This window comes from Penicillium longicatenatum (assembly GCF_028827895.1).
Source record: "Penicillium longicatenatum strain IBT 33135 chromosome Unknown contig_1_segment0_segment0, whole genome shotgun sequence".
NCBI classification, from domain to species: Eukaryota; Fungi; Ascomycota; class Eurotiomycetes; order Eurotiales; family Aspergillaceae; genus Penicillium; species Penicillium longicatenatum.
In genome coordinates this window covers 3,651,462-3,669,296 of record NW_026643119.1, presented here as the reverse complement: position 1 = coordinate 3,669,296, position 17,835 = coordinate 3,651,462, and the positions used below count along the sequence as shown (strand labels likewise).

Below are 17,835 nucleotides of genomic sequence, written 5' to 3'. Positions count from 1 at the left end.
CAAAGGGCAACCATCAGCAAAGCCAGTTACACGGATCATAGATATGCATTAACAAGTTTCGAGTAGATATCTTACATCATTCGAACTGATGCGGGTGCATGCAATATTCAAATCGAATCAGGTCAAATGTCGGATATCATCAGCCTCCTACGCAGATTTGTCATTTTCCCTAAGAGCTGATCAGACCTCTGAAATATATTTAGGTGGAATACTCCATGTTTGGAATTCGGTTCACGAATGCCCCGGGTGCACCTATGATACAAACGAAGTAACACACATCAAACTGAAATTATTTACTGGGAACTATTAATTACTTCGAGCCGCAGTGGAAATAACACTACAAGATCCAAAGCCATAAAAGCTAGCGGAGCGGGCGCGATATCCGGCTCAGCTCCGGATCCCCGCTTTCCTCTGTGCTCAGTCTCATCTTATCTCCGCTTTGAACTCACTGAACAGAGCCTCAATTCCAATTCCTCCCTACCCTATAAAGCAAAACATGATCGGTTAACTCACAGTCTTTCCAACACAACCTTCTTATACTGAAGTACATGAATGTCCCATGACCGAACTTACGATGCCTCCAAACCCCGCCCCAACAGCGATCCCCAACTCCCATGAACCAAGCTCCAGCCCCGATAAACAAGACAGCCAGAACCTCCACAAAAACAAAATCCCGCAGCCCAAACTGCGCCTTCACGCACAAGAGCTCCGACACCCAGCAACTTTAGCATTCTTTACCCTCATCCCAGATGTATCCTCAGCCCTCGACACAGCCCTCCGCAATATCGTCCAATACCTCTACACAGAGCCGCAAGGGTCCAGCGAAGATAATACCAAAACAGAAGATAACATACGCCTATCCTTCAAAGCATCAGTCCCCCCAACGCGATCTGTAACCCTTTTCCTCCGGGATTTCGGCGGCGTGGCCTACACCACGGGCACGGAGCTCGACGACGATCACAAAGAGATCCATCTATCACTGCAGTACATTGGATCATGCACATCTGGCCCATCTGCCAAGGCTGATCCACTTCATGAGTTGCTTGGTGTTCTGACGCATGAGCTTGTGCATTGCTACCAGCATACTGCGCCCAAAACCGTTGGCAACGGTGAGAGCCCTCGTCCGCCGGGCGGCTTAATTGAGGGGATTGCCGATTTCGTACGGCTAAAGGCGGGCTTGGAGCCACCGCATTGGAAAAAGCCGCAGTCCTCGGCGGAGAGAGCGAAAAATTGGGATGCTGGGTATCAGCATACAGCGTACTTTTTAGCGTGGATCGAGGATGTTTTTGCTGGAGCCGGGGCTGTTGGGATGCTTAATGATCGGCTGTTAAGAGTTGGGTATCTGGGTGAGGGCAAGGATAAGGAAAAGGTGAGCCCTGGATTTTGGGAAAGTCTTTTTGGTGCTGGGGTTGAGACTTTATGGGAGGAGTATGGCTTATGGTTAGATGGTCAATCTAGAGATGAGAAGGCTCGTGGAAATTGGGAAGAGGAGATTCTCAATCCCGAGTCATAGAAACTACCCTTTAGACAGACATCTGGAAGGTCCTTTTATAATATGATTTTATTGATGTAATACATTTGGTGAGCACCTCTATACACCAGTGCCGAGACCAAGACCAATGGTCTGATCTCGTGGTTCGACCAATTTCTAGCTGGGAGTGAAGTGTAGCCAGATAGCAAATGAAACAATGACACAAGGAAAATCCAAAATAAATAAAAGACACCAGATGAATCGGAGGAATCAAATGTCCCATACTATACAGTATCCAGTCATGCAAAAGACAGGAGAAGACTCTTTTTTCCCAGACCTGCTTCCCATGCAAAATCACCGCACACCGGAAAAGGGAGGGAAATAAAGAACAATAAAAAAAAACATGGAAGAATATGGTAACGCGGCCCCAATATTTGGGTATGCTTTTCGCACTTAAGTGATCACCTCACCCAAGTCAACGTGGGCCGGCTCCCAGGGCGAGGCACCATCCTCTTCCATAGAGCTGGGAACTCGCACATTAAGTGGGCTGTACAGGTACCAGCTCTTCAGCGCAGAGAGGGCTGCACGCTCCCGAGCCTCAAGCAGACTGGCGCCAGCGCCCTCACCCAGCTGGTCCTGGCCAGAAAAGATACCAACCACAAAGACAGGGTGTCTGCTGAGACGACCAGTCTCACTGGTGATCTTGGCTACGGGCTTCTCGAAGTTCTCACGCGCACACAGACGAGCCAGGTCACGGGCCGGCTGGGAGAAGTTGAAGAGATCTGAGATGTTCAAGCTTCGGGAGAGAATGTGTTGTTCGAAGAAACGCTTGGCGGCGGGACGGCCTGCATGCAAATAAACTGAGCCCATCAAAGCCCGCACGAAGGTAGCACTGGCCTGCTCGGCTGTAACACCCTCGCCTGGTGTAGACGCCCCCTTGATCGGGTCACCGAATTCATCATCGTAGAAGATCTTTGAGGTGACCGTCTTCCTCCACTTCGAGGCGTTGGCGTACGGCCGTGGTGTCTTGACATCATCTGTAACTGCATTCACATCGGTTCCAGGTTCGAGCCTCCGGAATTGCAGATAACCAGGGTCGACTTCTCCACCTGGCACCGCGGCGAGGTCAACACCCCATTCTTTGGCCATGGCGGCCAGGGTCTTGGGACCAACATAAGCGTACATGGCGGCGAAGATGACGGTCAAAGGCAGGCGGGGGTATTTGCAAAGAAGATATTCGGAGGTGTAGTAGGTGAGGAGGTCGTGACCAAGGGTAGCCAGCGATTCATTGTTGAAATCGGCATTAGGATCCGCGGAGGCGTCCACCAAAGTCCGCGCAAGTGTCTGAACGGGTAGTCGGGAAGGAAGGTAAAGGCGAGCGTGAAGGGCGGCAAGTTTGGCGGAATTGGTTGCGGCTTCTACCGGAGGGGATGGATATTGCAGCTGAGACTTGCGCTTGTGAATACTCCTGACTTGGCGCATGACCTCGGGATCCTCAAAAGTCGTTTCAATTGAGGCATCGTGGTCGGCTGACTCAGATTGAAGAGGCGCGGCAGTGGATTGATGCCGTAAACTGGCAGAGTAGAGATGTTGATGCAGTCTGTTACCAGCTCGAGCTCGCGGCGAAAGAACTGTACTGCTCCATCTTTGGAGCTGCAGCCGCTTCATCTGGACGGCGAGTGTGGACAGAAAACGAAACACAAAATCAAATTAAAAACAATTGGCCACGCTGCGTCAATGGGGGATGGGACTCGGAGGCGTGCGGCCAATTCACGGGGAGAGAAAAGAGAAATTGTTGCCAGTCACGGGATCTTGGTCTGGTCGTGTGAGTCCACGCTAGTACATATGTGGTAACTGAGTCTTGGCATTCGACCTTCGAATTGAACGGCCCTCTCGGCTTCAACCGCAGAAGAGACCTCCCTCAACTCGTCCCTCTTTCAATCCTCAACAACCTTCCAATTCAATCCTCACAATGGGTGCTGGCGGAAAGATCGCGTATGTCAGAACTTCTGGAAATTTCAATGTCAGATGCTAATGAGTTATCGCTGCGCAGATACCCCAAGGAAGTCTGGTCCCCCGCTGGTGGCTGGTACTCCCGCCCGGCGAACTGGAAGGCCAACACTGCTGTCATGGGTGCCTTTGTGATTGGCATTGCTGCTATGGCTTTCAGTCTCAGCGCTGACCGCGAGCACCGCGACAAGATGCCCGAGCCTGGTCGATTCTTCCCCAGCCGATAGTTAGTCCCTCCGACTAATGACCCGAAAACCAATCTAAATGCTGACCCTATATTCCTTGATTATAGCTGGAGCCGACAGATCAGAGAGCACGAGGCAGCACAGGCCGCCAAGAACGAATCATAGAGAACGGTACCATGTTACACAGCTATGGGAGGATTTCCAGCGTGACGGGACATTTCTTTATTGTGTTATTTTTACTATCATTTCATCATTCCCTGGCTGTACGAAAATAGAAGAGCGTTCCCAACCAACCATGATCAATTGGTCAACAGGTGTCTCTGGGGAGACTCTTGCAATGTCTTGAATAATCGCTGCGTGTATAGGCGGACTCGTTCCGTGAATTCAGTTTGATTCCACAGCTCTTTTCCATTGGCCACAGAGATCTGAGGCACTCCGATTTGCTCCACCACATACCCGGCAGCGACAGTAGCGCAGATGAGCGCTCCTAACACATCGCGACGCGGCCCCCAGGATTCCATGGCTTGTTTCCAGCTCTCGGAGGGCGACAAGGTAGACTCGATGACCTCGAACGGTTCTCGGCCGGCAGTTACCATTCCCTGTGCCAATGCGCCTAGGAATGAATTACCCGCACCTGTAGGGTCCAGCACCGCCGTAGCACCTGAAGTGTTAGGTTGGTGGTAAGCAGGGAGCCAAAGCTTCTGGGCTCCTGAATAGGCGTAGCTTCCCTCTTTACCCGCTCGAATGACTATGCATCCATCTTTATTGGGACCAATCCCGGCGTCAAGAATCCTCCGGACTAGCCCTTCGCATTCTTCACTTTCCACGGTCCATTCGGGCTGATCAAACATCATGCCCAGCTCCATATGATTAGGGCTCACCACATCAACAACTCGATTTGCCTCGAAAAACTTCTCTTGCTCTTCAGGTGTACAGAGATCAGGAACTGGCTCCCAGACGAAAATGGGGCGCTCTGAAGCATGTTCCGTAGAAGGTGCTTTGCCCGCTTCTCGCAGCTGTTCCCGTCGTTGGAGAATTTCATTTACAATAAATATGCAACGGGCCGGAGAGCACACCATATGGAAGGTGCGAGACCACGCCTGTGCGTCAGAGAGCATGAACGGCTCTAATCTCAGCTTCGGAGTGAGATATTTGAAATCTGCATCAGGTTAACGATCTGCATAGATCCGAGTAAAGTGAAGTGATCTGCTTACCTCGCTTTTCGTCTGGGTGGTATCCGTTCCAAGCTCTTGTTGTGAGTCTGCTGTGGTCCTCTCTGATGACACAGTCTGTTCCCCAGGATTTGATTACTGCGAGAGTCTCTGATGGAAAGTCGGATCCCATATCCACAATCCAACTCACAGCCCGTCCATGCTTGGCCCCTGCAACCAGACGGGCGCCGACAACTGCATAAGAGGCAGCTCCTCCAAGTACGTTCTTGACGTCAGGTCTGGAGCCTCCGAATTCTATGTCATCTACAGTAATCCGTCAATATATGGCCTGCGGGGTGTCGAGATACTTTGGGCATACCTATAATAAACATTCCCAACGTGCAGAACTCAATTTCACCCATTTGGGAATTAGGATTATTCGTCTCGACCATGGTTGTTATGATGTAGTAGGACACAGCTAATAGGAGAAGAAGAGAACGAGTGTATCAGTGCTATCGGAGAATGAGTTGAAGTGGGCCAGATTGTAGTGGAGCAGTGGTACTGTAATTACAAAATATACGTTGATGCACTGTGCAAGTGGAGACGGCGTTGAGGTATGTAAGTTACCGTTGCTGGGTCAAGCTGCGGGAAACCTCAGGAGAGCTCGGAGGCCTCGACATCATTCGTGTCCTATAACTTCTCCCCCCTGACACTTAGCGCGAGGGCTCGGTCTTGCTATACTGCAACGCCACAAAGACTTTTGAACACTCATCTCATCCCAAATTTTCCAGCCACATCCTTTGCGCCTTACCTCATCTTCCTTTTGAGAGAACAAGGTGTTGCCCAACATGGCGAGCGGCAACCATATGCACAATTTCACCACCCTCATCAAGCGGTATGTATTGTTGATCGCAAATGAATATCAGCATCCAGTTGGATTTGAATTTCAATCCAGCCGAACCCTTCCCCCTTCCCCCAGCCCTAGTACATTCGACTGACCTGACCCCACAGGCTCGAGGCGGCGACCTCACGCTTGGAGGACATGGCCATGTCTTTGGATGATCCCAACGACCCAAAGAGTGCCGGAACCCCTACTGCTGCTGCGCCTGTAGTTCCTGAGCCCCCGAAGCCTGCTCCTCCGCCGCCGGCCGCCCCGGCAGCCGCCCCGATTCCGCCCCAGATCCAAGACTTCGACGCATTAATCAAAGGAGATGTACAGAACTTTGTGAACCTGGGTGACAAGATTGGTGGATTGGTTGCAGAGCAGGTGAATTCTCCGAGGGTTTAGTATATCAGAATATTGGCCAATGGCTGACTGGTTCCATAGTCCAAAGCAGTTCTGCAGGCCTTCCAGGCTGAGCGTAGCTATCTCTATGTCTCCACAAAGGCTAAGAAACCGGAGCCTCAGCCCGTGGAGCTTATGACCGACCTGCACAAAGCTTCAGATAACATCAACAACATTCGCGAATCGAACCGCGCCTCCCCATTGTTCAATCACTTGAGCGCTGTTGCAGAGGGAATTGTTTCTTTGGGCTGGTTCTTTGAGAGTAAACCCGCCGAGTTCGTGAAGGAGATGATGGGTGGTATTGAGTACTATGGTAATAAGGTCTTGAAGGAGTACAAGGACAAGTAGGTCGATCCCGTGCTACCGTGAGGAACATCCAATTAACATACCTAGGGACCGTACACACATCGAGTACATCCAAGCCTACTACCAGAACTTTAAGGGTCTCGCCGCCTATCTCAACAAGCACTACCCTAAGGGCCTGACATGGAACGACGAGTCTGGAATCAATGCGTTGGAGGCCTTGAAGCAAATCAAGAGTGGACCAGCCCCCAGCGCTGGTGCCGTCCCTCCCCCTCCCTCCCCCTCCTCCCCCAGTCCCAACCCTTAACGTCCCTGGCGGTGCCGGTGGTCCCCCACCTCCGCCTCCTCCCCCTGCTGCTCCCGCCCCAGACATGTCCGCCGTGTTCGACCAGCTCAACCAGGGTGAAGAGATCACCTCTGGCCTACGCAAGGTCGACAAGTCACAGATGACCCACAAGAACCCCAACCTTCGTGCAGGCTCCAGCGCCGTTCGGGGCAAGTCCCCGGCGCCCAGCAAGAAGCCTAAGCCCGAAAGCATGCGCACGAAGAAGCCCCCTCGCAAGGACCTTGAGGGTAACAAGTGGTTGGTTGAGAACTTCGAGGCCCCAGAAGATATTGTTGAGATCTCCGCGGCCCAGAACCAGTCCATCCTCATCTCGCGCTGTAACAAGACCATCGTCAAGGTTAATGGCAAGGCCAATGCTATCGCTATCGATAATTGCACTGGTCTGTCGATCATTGTTGATTCTCTTGTCAGCTGCTTGGATATCATCAAGTCGCCCAAATTTGCTTTGCAGATTGATGGTTTCGTTCCTACTGTCATGCTTGACCAGGTCGATGGCGCTACTATCTACCTTGGCCAGCAGAGTCTTGCTACGGAGGTCTTCACTAGCAAGTGCACTGCTGTTAACGTCACACTCCCGCCCAAGGAGGGAACTGATGACGATACCAAGGAGTGCCCCGTTCCTGAGCAGCTCAAGAGCTACATCAAGGACGGTGTTTTGGTGACTGAGATTGTCGAGCATGCTGGTTAAGCTTATACCTCGATTGAGAAGTATCATTTTTGTTCCTGTAACTGTCTAAGAACAAACCTTGTCCATAGAAATAATAGCGCTTTGCTTGGTGCTCAGCTTGTTCAATGAATTAAGAGCTTTCCCACACTCAAGATTTTCGACTATAGGTACTTTAGGGCAGTTTACTGTGAAGTAAGTACTAGGAAAAGACCCAAAGCCTTTATGCTTTAAAGCCCCCATTACCTAGGTATTCCGCAGACTTACTGGCGTGAAAAAGATATTCCAATGAGAAGCGAGGTCGATGTTATTACTATTTCCAATTTATTCTCAAATATCAAGGAAGAAAGAAAAGCATGTGATTGCAACCCCAATGATACCATGCTATGCAAATGAAGGAGAGAAAGAAAAAGGGTATATGCTTAATGACCCATGCGCCTGGTCTACCCTGGTTGAAAGAAATGAAGTAAAAAAGGTAGAAAAGACAGACGCTATCGGAAATGGGACTTGGTGACAGCCAGTGTCGATCAAGCTGTAGATGACTGTGGTTAGTATACCCGAGCAGCTGCATCTGGCGCAGCCATGGATGATGTTCAAGTTTGAGTTTTTTTTTTTTTGTTTTCTCTCTCTTTTCTTTTACCCGTGCCTCGACTTGACTAGATGTCCTGGGCATACCCGGCGAGGATTGTGGTGATTAAGAACCTCTCTTGCGGAGGGTGGCTGTGAGGTTGAGTTCAGCTCATTTACGGTCAAATGTCTCTTGTCTGTGGACATCTAGGCCACGAAGCCGTTTGGCAAGTAAACTCTCACCGGTATCTGAAGTACTCTTGCCAGAGGAAAACTTGTTGAGCTTGTTGTAGATAGTGGCATCGGTCTGCAGAGACTCTGGGAAGCCCATATACTCTGGAGTCCAATGCAGCGCTTCGCTTGGATCTTCACGCAGAAAAGGGATCATGCCTTGCCCGACGCTGCGTCTGCGAGCGGCCTTCTCGATTGCTAGCCTAGAATTGGCTGATGTTGAGAGGTTCGGTTCTCGAGTAGGTTTGTATGGGCTGTAGCGAGGCTCTGGAAGTTGATTCTCATTACGAAGTTTCTCTTTGCCGTCTGGAACTCGGTTTGCGAAGACCACTCGGATACTCGAGTGGAGGTAGAAGCGACCTCGGGAGGGACAGCAGATATTGAGGTGGATGAGATATCGCAGAGTAGGCTTATCATGAGGATTTTCCGTGGCGTTGAGTGAGGCCTCCGGACGATCAGTACCGTAGTTCTTCCGGGCACTCAGCGGCATGTCGATGATCGGACCAGCCGAATAGCTCCTCTGCCGAATGAAGGTTTTAGTTCCCGGCTCCATATCGCCGAGGTCGTATGGTACAAGAAACAGCTTAACTGCGGTCTTGTGAGGGTTCTTGATTATGATTTGTAACTGTCCCTGTTGAGGGATTCGGTAGCACCCGCCTGGGGGGCATTTGGGCGACTCTGCCCTGCGATTTTTCTTTTCTCGGCGACGTCTAGCATCTGCACTAGAAGCCCGAGGTGTCCTAGGAGCTCCTGTCTCATGTTGAAGGCCGTCATCAATAGCTGCAGGGCTATAATGGCGTCTACGACGCCGGGTAGTGCTTGGATCCTCCTTGGGCAGCGAGTTCTCCAGATCAATTTGCCCAACGTAAGGACTAGGACTATCATCCGAGATGGAACGACCACTACCTGAAGTGGGATAGCTATAAAAAACTGCCGGGAAGGGAACAGTGACATGCGGGGGACACTTCAAATGCCCTTTGCATTTGCCTTTCCCCAAAACTCCGATTTGTGCAGTGAAGTCTAGAGGCTTGGAAGGGCTCATCGACATTCGACCTCGCAGGATCGATTCCTCATAGGATCCAACCATCGGAGCATGAGCTGTGGGACACAGATCAGAAGCAAGCGATGGCCTTCTTGCCCGATAGACAGTGGTATTGCCCGACGGAGCCAACTGAAGGCTATAGGCCGATGTCAAATTCCTTCGAGGGACATGAGACTGAAAGTCCCCACCATGGCCTACGGGGGGAAAAGGTGTGTGGATGTCGACAGCTCGGATGTTGGGGGGAGAAGGTTGGAGGTGTCGAAAAGACCCCGGTGGTAGGGTTCTTCTTCTGCTAGCTCTATCCTCCGGCCCAAGCTCTTTCGTATCAACCGACGAAAAGTCAAGGTCGGTATTATTGGCTTGATAAACCAGAGGGCTTGTGGGAGCCTTCAGAACGTAACTTGACGAGAAGGACCCGAGTGACGGTGCTCTGGAACGGGTTTGTAGACCAAGCTCCGGCCACTGTTCACCGACATTAGGCTGCCCAGCGGCCGGGAAGACGGACGTCCCAAACCATGGTGTCGTTGGCGATGTCCCTAGATGAGGAGAGAAGGGGCTAGGTTGTATGAATCTAGGCCGAGGGGACGACGGGGGAATATTCACTACCCCTTCACGAAAATCACCGGAGTGTAATGCAGACCGAGGTCTTTGGATATCGGCTGGCGATTCTAGTCCCTCTGTCTGGTGTGTCGAGTTTAAATAATTTTGAGGTCCCGTTATGCCCGCTAGTTTCCCGTCGTCGCTATTTTCTGCATTTTGCTCCCCAGAGTTACGGGGTACAGAGCAAAGCTCATCACTATGATCGCTGTTCTGCGATTTTATATAGAGCGTTAATTCTTCAATCCGGGTGTGAAAGTGGCAACAAGGTTATTCTAAATATGAAATGAAAGCATCCAACGATAGTTCGATCTGGCATACCTTATATTGGAGCCTCCAGGGCGATGATTCCTTGATTCGTTGTATAAGTTCTTGTCGTTCATCACTGCTCCACAGCTTCGTTGGAAAGTGCTCCGCAGAAGATGGCCGCGTATTGCCCATAATGAATGCTCCGCTTTGAGGATCACAAGGGTTCTCGTTGCTTAAAGCATGTTCGGAGGATCCTTGGGCAGCCTGGAGCTCATGCTGGCTTGGGTCACCAGACCATCCGGAATAATACCGGCGGTCCGGGTCATGAAATAGGGGCATGATGACGTGGTTGGCAGGGCTAAAGGGCCTGAAACAATGGACCGGGCATTTCAGGACTACCTATGTGGCAAGCACAAAGACAGAGCCGACAGGCCGTGGTGGGGTGGAATGGGATGCGGTGTGCGCTGGGGCGGGGATTTGCCGTCAGAGGATGCAGTGATTGGCAGGGAAGAAAGCGGTCTTTGGTTTAATCTATGGGAATTAGGATATGAAAGAGAGGGTACCTGAGTGCAAATGATGTCGGAGGGAGAGTCCGGGAGGGGAGTAGGGAAAGTAGAGGTTAGACGGAGATCATGTCATGTCGTGGGTCCATTTCGGTTTCGGGGGGTGAATCATCGTCATGGGGTTTCCCGATAAGATTAGGAAAGTTTCAGTTCCAAATCCAAATTTTACTACGTGAAATCGAGAAATAATACTAATGGTAAATTTAGACGATGTGAATTAAGAGACTCAGCCTTATCGGAATGAATATTTATACCAAAATTTGTTTTATACAACTATATACTGTTGAACGGAAGTCGAGACCGTTGGTCTCTGATCTCTGGGCGGAACCTCGATCGCCGGTTTTTTTTTTTTCTTTCCTCCAACTGCCCGGCAGCACCACTCCAATTCTAGCAAGCAATATCAACTTGCTTCTACATAAATTATGGCACCAACACGCGACCGCGATGCTGGAAAGGCATCCAAAGAACCCCGGACCGATTCCACAAAGAAGCGCAAGGGTTTCAGCGTAGGCCCGGCCAATCTCCCCGATGGCACCTATCGGCGCAAGAGTGAGCAATCCTCAAGTTCCCTGGACTACGACACAAGATACTAACCTCGTTCTTCTATTAGCTCAAAAAATTAAATCCGACCTAATTCAAAAGGCCAAAGTGAAAAAAGCTTACGCTAAGATCAAAGCACAAGAACTCGCCGCCGGCACACCAAAGTCCGTTTACGCTCTTGCCGACGAGGAGAAAGATACACAACCTCAGGACACTGCAGAGCCTGCATCGACAGAACTTCACCCTGCTCGTTTGGCGATGTTGAACGAGCCGGAGCCGGAACCAGAGCGTGCGCCGAGGCCAGAACGCCGCCCACGGAAGGAAGGTGGACAGAGGGAGCGAAAGCCGAAACGGTCGGCGTTTGCTAAGGAGATGGAGATTGCGGAACAGCGGAGGAAGGCCTTTGAGGCTCGACAGAAGGAGATTGAGGCCAAGCAGAAGGAACGGGAGGCGATGAATCGTGCTAAGCGACCGGATCAGTTTGGCAAACGGAGGTTGGGAAGGGAAAGCAATGCGTTGCTGAGTCGGGTGCAACGAATGGTTGGGCAGTCTTAATAGCATTTTGTCTACGAACTACAGCATCTATATTTTTTTTTTTCGTGATACCCGATGCAAAACAAAATTCATGAACGCTTGATTATGCTTGACAGTGCTAAATCCACTTTATGCGGAAGGATTCTTAGTTCCGGTACGAGGCTTGCGGAAACAGGCAAACTCGCCCTTCGTCCGGTCTCTCAGTCGTTTTAATACGTTTCTCATCTCGCCCAGGTCGGCCTGCAATTTGGTGCGAGCTTCATTCGTCGTGCGACGATCCAATTCCACGTAGATCTGACTCTGAATACCAGATGCCTCCTCGGTCGAGTACTGAGAAAGGGTCTGTGCAATAAACTCAGTATCTAGAGTGGCTTGCATGAGAGCAGCAAGCGAGAAGCTGGATCGAGAACGGAAGGATGTGAGTAAAGCCGTCGATATTTGTCCCAGTAGATGGGTGAGTACGGTGGTGAGCAGTGACGATGGGGTATTTGGCGATGAACGGCTAGCACCTGCGGAAACAGTAGATGGTACAGTAGTGGAGATCTCGGTGTGTACCAGGACCAGGGTCAACAGGGTATTGTAGACGTAAGGGCGAACCTGGTCAGGTCGATCGGTCTTGGGCACCCAATCTGGGGACTCGATACCGCTGGAGATGGTCTTCTTCAACAGAGAGAGGGTCGGACTGGTATAGGACACAAACAGTCGATCTTCGATCTGCTTCAGGACGTCCCGAACCGTCTTGCCTTCTTCCGTCAATTTGACGGAAAAGCAGGTCTCAAAGTTGGAAATCAACTGCGGCACATATTCGGACTGAAGGGCCTTGAGGTTGGACAGTGTCAGGAGAATCCGCACATTCTGGTTATGGTTAGTGACTGATAGAAGCGATCTGGGAGTAAAGGGACCTACCCGGTTTTGCGAGTCCACAGAGTCGGCTGCGAGCACAGACAAAGTGGCATCAAGGGCCTGACTTGTCATGACTGGCCGGCTAATGACCCATTCATTTTCTTCATCTGAGGCCGTGACTCGCTCTGCATTCTCCACTAATCCACTGAGAGCCTTGTAGACACTGGAGACAAACTGTGTGCGAACCATCTGGAGCAGTTTCGCAGGTGGCTGGGTGACGACATCAACTGTCCCAGATTTGCTCATGGCTTCAGAGATGTACAAAATCTTCTGCATTCCACTTAAGATGGCACTCTCAAAGCCCACAAACAAGCCAGGCATCTTGGTTAAGTCACGCTTTTCAGAATCCCTCGTCCAGTCTTCCAGCATCTTGCAAGACTCCGCATCCTTACTCCAGGCGGCGCATGCGACACGGGCAGATTTATCCCGGGCGACACTCACGAGGTTTTTAAGGAGATCATGGGTTGAACCGCTATGGGTTACCGGGCGCAAAGCTGCCATCTCACTCGCGGCGGTACCAATAATGATAAGGAATTTACTCAGGTAGTGAACACCACTAAGGGAGTTAGAGAAAGGTGGCCAGAAGGCACAGCCCTCCCAATGCTCTCCACGCTGAGGGGCAGGTATGGGAAGATTCTTCGGGTCCAATTTGAATCGGGACTCAGTCGGCGTGACTCCATGGGATGCTGGGCTTGTTGGACTTTGTGGGACAGGAGAAGATAGGAGAGAGATATCCTCAGTTGGGGGATCATTGAAGAGTGCAAGAACATTATCTCGGATCAAGTTGACAAGTTCCACAACGCCCTTCTCGAGCTCCTCTACATTCGCAGGGGTAAGGCGGTGATGCTTCCGGCTTTCGCCTTCAAAGCCAACTGGAAGAAGTCGTTGGCGGCTACCGTCAATGAATGCATGCGCAACTTCCCAGAGGTCCAGGACCTCGCCCAGTAAGCCACCTTGCGACGAGAGGAGCCGGGTGAGAAACGCCTGAATGCAATCCCAAAGCTCGATGACGTGGTCTGTATCGAGGTTTGCAGGGCTTTCCGCGGAGCCGTCACGAGGTGCCAGGCGAAGGTAAGATGCTACGGTTTGAGGTGTGGGTTTCTCCCCGCCTGCAAGCCGGCGTCTTAGAATCTCAATTTCCACCTTGCAGCGGTCACAGAATGAAGTGATCCTAGTCTTGAGAAATTCGTAGCGGCTGTGAAGCCAAACCCAAATGGGATTATCATTGACGCCCAACTCCAATAGCGCTCCAATAAGTTCCATGTGCTCCTCAACTGGACCCGACACGGTACTTGTCGTGGAAGTGGTGGGAGCGTCGCCAAGTCGTCTCCATAGCTCACGCTTGAAAGCATGGATCTGCTCGTCCACGTCCATCCACATCCGTCCCATCGCCAAGATGGTATGCGCTTCAAGATCAGATAGCTGCCGACGCGAGCTGGAGGCCTGCTCCACAATACTCTTCGCCCGGTTTGCCAGAGTCCTTGCCTTGGTGTATTCTTCAAAAACAGAGTCGTAGTCACGCTGCTGGATTGACTTGGATAGGTGGCTTCCAATCTCGTATACGTCGCGCTGTTTCTCCATCGTTTCCACGACTGACTTCAGTATTTGTTCCCGGTCACGCCCTCCTAAAGCAGGCCCCCATACCTCCTCGGCCTTGACAGACGCCTCCACAAGGGGGGCTCGGATGCCTTTCAATCCGTAATCGCTCTCCTTGACAAGGGCAGTCTTGCGAGGGGGAGCCTGGCCTACAGTTGCAGGGGACGGAGATAGACCCCGTTGCCCCGATAAGCTTCGGAAGTGTCCTGATCTGCGTGGAGCCAGACTTGCTTCTTTTGTCACACCTTGATCTCTCATTTCCGTGTATACACTATCGATGGTTGCCTTGGCGCGAACGAAACGCTCGAAGTTTGCTTCCACCAGAACCTTTAGGGACGCTGACTTCTGATCGATAGACTGAGACAGGTGATTTAGCCCCGCCATGAGCGATTCGATTGAGTCCGATTGGTGGGCCTGGGATAGGAAGAGCGCGGGGGAGAAGGACGTTGACGATAGCAGAAACCGTGACCGTTTACCTCCCTCTTCCTCTAGACCTAGACCCTTTTGCTTCAAGATACGCAGGACGCTATCTCCTCCCCCCAGTGGATCCGGCTCATCATTCTGTGTATTCTCTCTGTTATCCTTTCCGCGCCGTTGCGAGCCGTAGCCACTCCGCCAGTCGCTGGGGGTGCGTTCGAGAGCAAAGTAGCGCGACTTGCGGGGTCGGGATTTGGTTCGTTCCAGGGGCTCTTCATCTGACGCATCGTCCTCGTCTAGGGTAGCTGGCCATTCTTCGGGATATTCGGAAGGTAGGTTATAGTGACTGGCGACATCAAGATCGGCCATGATGCCAGCTATGGGTTAATTGAAGGTGGAGACGGGACGAATTGAACTGGGAATTAAAAGTAGTGCTCGATCGGGTGAGCCCGTCAGAGCCGTAGGCAGGATCTTCTAACAAATCCGGGGGCTTCTCTTCCAGATGCAGGCTAGAAAATGGAGTATGGATCAGATAGAGCTGATAGCCTGTTAGGAAGCTCCAGATTGGAAGGGTTCACCGAAGACCAATGGAGAGAGGGATTGTGGACTCGGGTTACCGGGGGAGAATCAAACCACCAATGCGGTCTGCGTCCCGGTCGGATCGGTGCGGCGCCGAGAAAGTCGATTCTTTCGCCGTTTCCCCTTCTTTCCTCCTCTCCCCACCATCCAATTCCAACTTTTTGCTTTAAGCCGTTTGAAGTTGTTCACGATGCTTGCCGCCAGAAACTTCTCTGCTGCTCGCCAGTGCTTGCGCTCCGTCCGCATCACTCCCAGCTTCGTGGCCCCCGTGTCGCAGGTATCCACGAAACCCTGCCCCCTCTAAAATCTCAAAGAAACACATTGACTAACCGTTTGCGCCTTGCCTAATTAGATTCGCGGTTACGCTGCCTCCGCTGACGACGCCGTCGCCAAATTCAAGGGCCAGAAGGGTTCTGATGTACGTTGACATCCCAGTCGACCCTTTTTTTCCTTTTTTTCTTCCTCGATGCCGGTGCCAGCCGCGCAAAACCCGTCGCGCACCAATCTTCCACCACAACTATCAACGATTTACAAGAGCGCCAATGCTGACGATTTACTGTTCTTATAGGGCAAGTACACTGTTACCCTGATTGAGGGTGACGGTATTGGTCCTGAGATCTCTCAGTCCGTGAAGGATATCTTCGAGGCCGCCAAGGTACGAGCTGCCGAATCTGAATCACCAATTCGAGTTGCAATGGAAATACTAAAGATATTCTTATAGGCCCCTATCAAGTGGGAGCCCGTCGATGTTGGTCCTATCCTGAAGGACGGCAAGACTGCCATCCCTGATGATGCCATCCGCAGCGTCGAGAAGAACTACGTTGCGCTCAAGGGTCCTCTGGCCGTATGTTAACCCACGCCCACCGTTTATACACTGTTGAACGCGATACTAAACGATTTTTCAAGACCCCCGTTGGTAAGGGTCACGTCTCCCTGAACTTGACTCTGCGCCGTACCTTCAACCTGTTCGCCAACGTCCGTCCCTGCCGCTCCATCGCCGGTTACAAGACCCCCTACGATAATGTCGACACTGTCCTGATTCGTGAGAACACCGAGGGTGAATACTCCGGTATTGAGCACGTCGTTGTTGATGGTGTCGTCCAGAGCATCAAGCTCATCACCAAGGAGGCCTCCGAGCGTGTCCTGCGTTTCGCCTTCCAGTACGCCGAGTCCATCAACAAGAAGAAGGTTCGCGTTGTGCACAAGGCCACCATCATGAAGATGTCCGACGGTCTTTTCCTCAACACTGCTCGTGACATCTCGAAGGACTTCCCTGACGTCGAGTTCGACGCCGAGCTGCTGGACAACTCGTGCCTGAAGATCGTCACTGACCCTACCCCTTACAACGACAAGGTCCTTGTCATGCCCAACTTGTACGGTGACATTCTGTCTGACATGTGCGCCGGTCTCATCGGTGGTCTTGGTCTCACCCCCTCCGGTAACATTGGTGACGAGTGCTCCATCTTCGAGGCCGTCCACGGTTCCGCTCCCGATATCGCTGGCAAGGGTCTTGCCAACCCCACTGCTCTGCTTCTGAGCAGTATCATGATGCTGCAGCACATGGGTCTCCACGACCACGCTGCTCGCATCCAGAAGGCTACCTTCGACACCCTGGCTGAGGGCAAGGTTAGTTTTGCATCACCAATCTCAACACTGTTCATCTTGATACTGACAATATTCTTAGTACCTCACTGGTGACCTTGGTGGTTCCGCCAAGACTCACGAGTACGCCGGTGCCATTATGAGCCGTCTGTAAACGCGTCGCCTCTCGCATTTCTGTACTATGACCCTTTGATTCTTTTCTATGTGCCCCTCGAACGACATTAGACTTCCTATAGCGATCGAAATATACCTACTTGTGTAGTTACGAGATTCTTGCCGCAAATTAACAGGAGAGTGCCAACTGTCTTATGTATTCTTTTGGTCAAATTTCATGTCGAAAAATTGGGATAATGATTTCTATATTCCAGCCCTTAGCTATTTATCCAATTGTTGTGAACCAGAGCAACCCAGACAGCGAGAACTCTTTGTCGATCTTAGCCTCAAACGGCGCTGTATGGGCCTCAGGGGTGTCCAGGCACAATCTTATGCTTTCACCATAGTCAAGAAGCGTGGAACAGCCAAAATATGCAATGCGGGGTCATGTAAATTTAAGGGGTCTGGACCCTTGCTCGCACGGCCTACGTCGCGTGATCCACAACGAGGATCAAGCTAATCATTGTCTTCAGCCCGCACCACAGTGGTATAAATGCGTTCAAGATGGACATACGCCTCCATGGATATGAGGAGCTTGGAGATCCCCGGCAAACCCAACAACGATTCAACGTTAAGACTGGACGGAAGCTTGATTAAGCATGACAACTTCCAGTATGGCTCTTGGTTGTATCCAGAGCGACGTTGAACTTAACCTGGGCGAGAGGAATCTAGTAGAAGGTCAAAGGAAGCGGGCTCCTCCCTCACTCAGGGACACCTCATTGTGATTGAACTAAACCATGCCAGTGACATGATTTACATGTCCCAAAGACAAGGTACCAAGACCCGAGTACCAGGATCAATCGATTACGAACGCTCGGCCGAAAGTCATGGTGCACAGAAGAGAGTC

At 51.4% G+C, this 17,835-nt stretch overlaps 10 protein-coding genes across 10 annotated transcripts; 6 read left to right on the top strand and 4 right to left on the bottom strand.

Annotated features, from left to right (window-relative positions):
* Nucleotides 1-574: 574 nt before the first annotated feature.
* N7484_002148 (basic secretory family protein) lies at nucleotides 575-1,513 on the top strand (the record flags this gene model as incomplete). Its single annotated transcript, XM_057112568.1, has 1 exon — nucleotides 575-1,513. One exon carries the CDS (start codon nucleotides 575-577, stop codon nucleotides 1,511-1,513), a length of 939 nt encoding a protein of 312 aa, XP_056977305.1.
* Nucleotides 1,514-1,924: 411 nt separating this feature from the next.
* On the bottom strand, nucleotides 1,925-3,139 carry N7484_002147 (mitochondrial 54S ribosomal protein mL44; the record flags this gene model as incomplete). Its single annotated transcript, XM_057112567.1, has 1 exon — nucleotides 1,925-3,139. One exon carries the CDS (start codon nucleotides 3,137-3,139, stop codon nucleotides 1,925-1,927), a length of 1,215 nt encoding a protein of 404 aa, XP_056977304.1.
* A 304-nt stretch (nucleotides 3,140-3,443) lies between these two features.
* N7484_002146 (uncharacterized protein) lies at nucleotides 3,444-3,831 on the top strand (the record flags this gene model as incomplete). The annotated part of the gene is made up of 3 exons (XM_057112566.1): nucleotides 3,444-3,466; nucleotides 3,525-3,707; nucleotides 3,774-3,831. 3 exons carry the CDS (start codon nucleotides 3,444-3,446, stop codon nucleotides 3,829-3,831), a joined length of 264 nt encoding a protein of 87 aa, XP_056977303.1.
* A 134-nt stretch (nucleotides 3,832-3,965) lies between these two features.
* On the bottom strand, nucleotides 3,966-5,269 carry N7484_002145 (ribokinase family protein; the record flags this gene model as incomplete). Its single annotated transcript, XM_057112565.1, has 3 exons — nucleotides 3,966-4,825; nucleotides 4,881-5,141; nucleotides 5,197-5,269. The coding sequence occupies 3 exons, from the start codon at nucleotides 5,267-5,269 to the stop codon at nucleotides 3,966-3,968; spliced, it is 1,194 nt and encodes a 397-aa protein (XP_056977302.1).
* Nucleotides 5,270-5,665: 396 nt separating this feature from the next.
* Nucleotides 5,666-7,439, top strand: capA (adenylate cyclase-binding protein; the record flags this gene model as incomplete). Its single annotated transcript, XM_057112564.1, has 5 exons — nucleotides 5,666-5,712; nucleotides 5,829-6,084; nucleotides 6,145-6,446; nucleotides 6,496-6,662; nucleotides 6,700-7,439. The coding sequence occupies 5 exons, from the start codon at nucleotides 5,666-5,668 to the stop codon at nucleotides 7,437-7,439; spliced, it is 1,512 nt and encodes a 503-aa protein (XP_056977301.1).
* A 715-nt stretch (nucleotides 7,440-8,154) lies between these two features.
* On the bottom strand, nucleotides 8,155-10,440 carry N7484_002143 (uncharacterized protein; the record flags this gene model as incomplete). The annotated part of the gene is made up of 2 exons (XM_057112563.1): nucleotides 8,155-10,065; nucleotides 10,174-10,440. The coding sequence occupies 2 exons, from the start codon at nucleotides 10,438-10,440 to the stop codon at nucleotides 8,155-8,157; spliced, it is 2,178 nt and encodes a 725-aa protein (XP_056977300.1).
* A 36-nt stretch (nucleotides 10,441-10,476) lies between these two features.
* N7484_002142 (uncharacterized protein) lies at nucleotides 10,477-10,668 on the top strand (the record flags this gene model as incomplete). The annotated part of the gene is made up of 1 exon (XM_057112562.1): nucleotides 10,477-10,668. The coding sequence occupies one exon, from the start codon at nucleotides 10,477-10,479 to the stop codon at nucleotides 10,666-10,668; it is 192 nt and encodes a 63-aa protein (XP_056977299.1).
* Nucleotides 10,669-11,086: 418 nt separating this feature from the next.
* Nucleotides 11,087-11,759, top strand: N7484_002141 (uncharacterized protein; the record flags this gene model as incomplete). Its single annotated transcript, XM_057112561.1, has 2 exons — nucleotides 11,087-11,213; nucleotides 11,275-11,759. The coding sequence occupies 2 exons, from the start codon at nucleotides 11,087-11,089 to the stop codon at nucleotides 11,757-11,759; spliced, it is 612 nt and encodes a 203-aa protein (XP_056977298.1).
* A 108-nt stretch (nucleotides 11,760-11,867) lies between these two features.
* On the bottom strand, nucleotides 11,868-15,023 carry N7484_002140 (exocyst subunit SEC5; the record flags this gene model as incomplete). The annotated part of the gene is made up of 1 exon (XM_057112560.1): nucleotides 11,868-15,023. One exon carries the CDS (start codon nucleotides 15,021-15,023, stop codon nucleotides 11,868-11,870), a length of 3,156 nt encoding a protein of 1,051 aa, XP_056977297.1.
* A 400-nt stretch (nucleotides 15,024-15,423) lies between these two features.
* On the top strand, nucleotides 15,424-16,989 carry N7484_002139 (isocitrate dehydrogenase (NAD(+)) IDH2; the record flags this gene model as incomplete). Its single annotated transcript, XM_057112559.1, has 6 exons — nucleotides 15,424-15,510; nucleotides 15,586-15,651; nucleotides 15,802-15,888; nucleotides 15,955-16,077; nucleotides 16,140-16,859; nucleotides 16,918-16,989. The coding sequence occupies 6 exons, from the start codon at nucleotides 15,424-15,426 to the stop codon at nucleotides 16,987-16,989; spliced, it is 1,155 nt and encodes a 384-aa protein (XP_056977296.1).
* Between the last annotated feature and the right edge of the window lie 846 nt (nucleotides 16,990-17,835).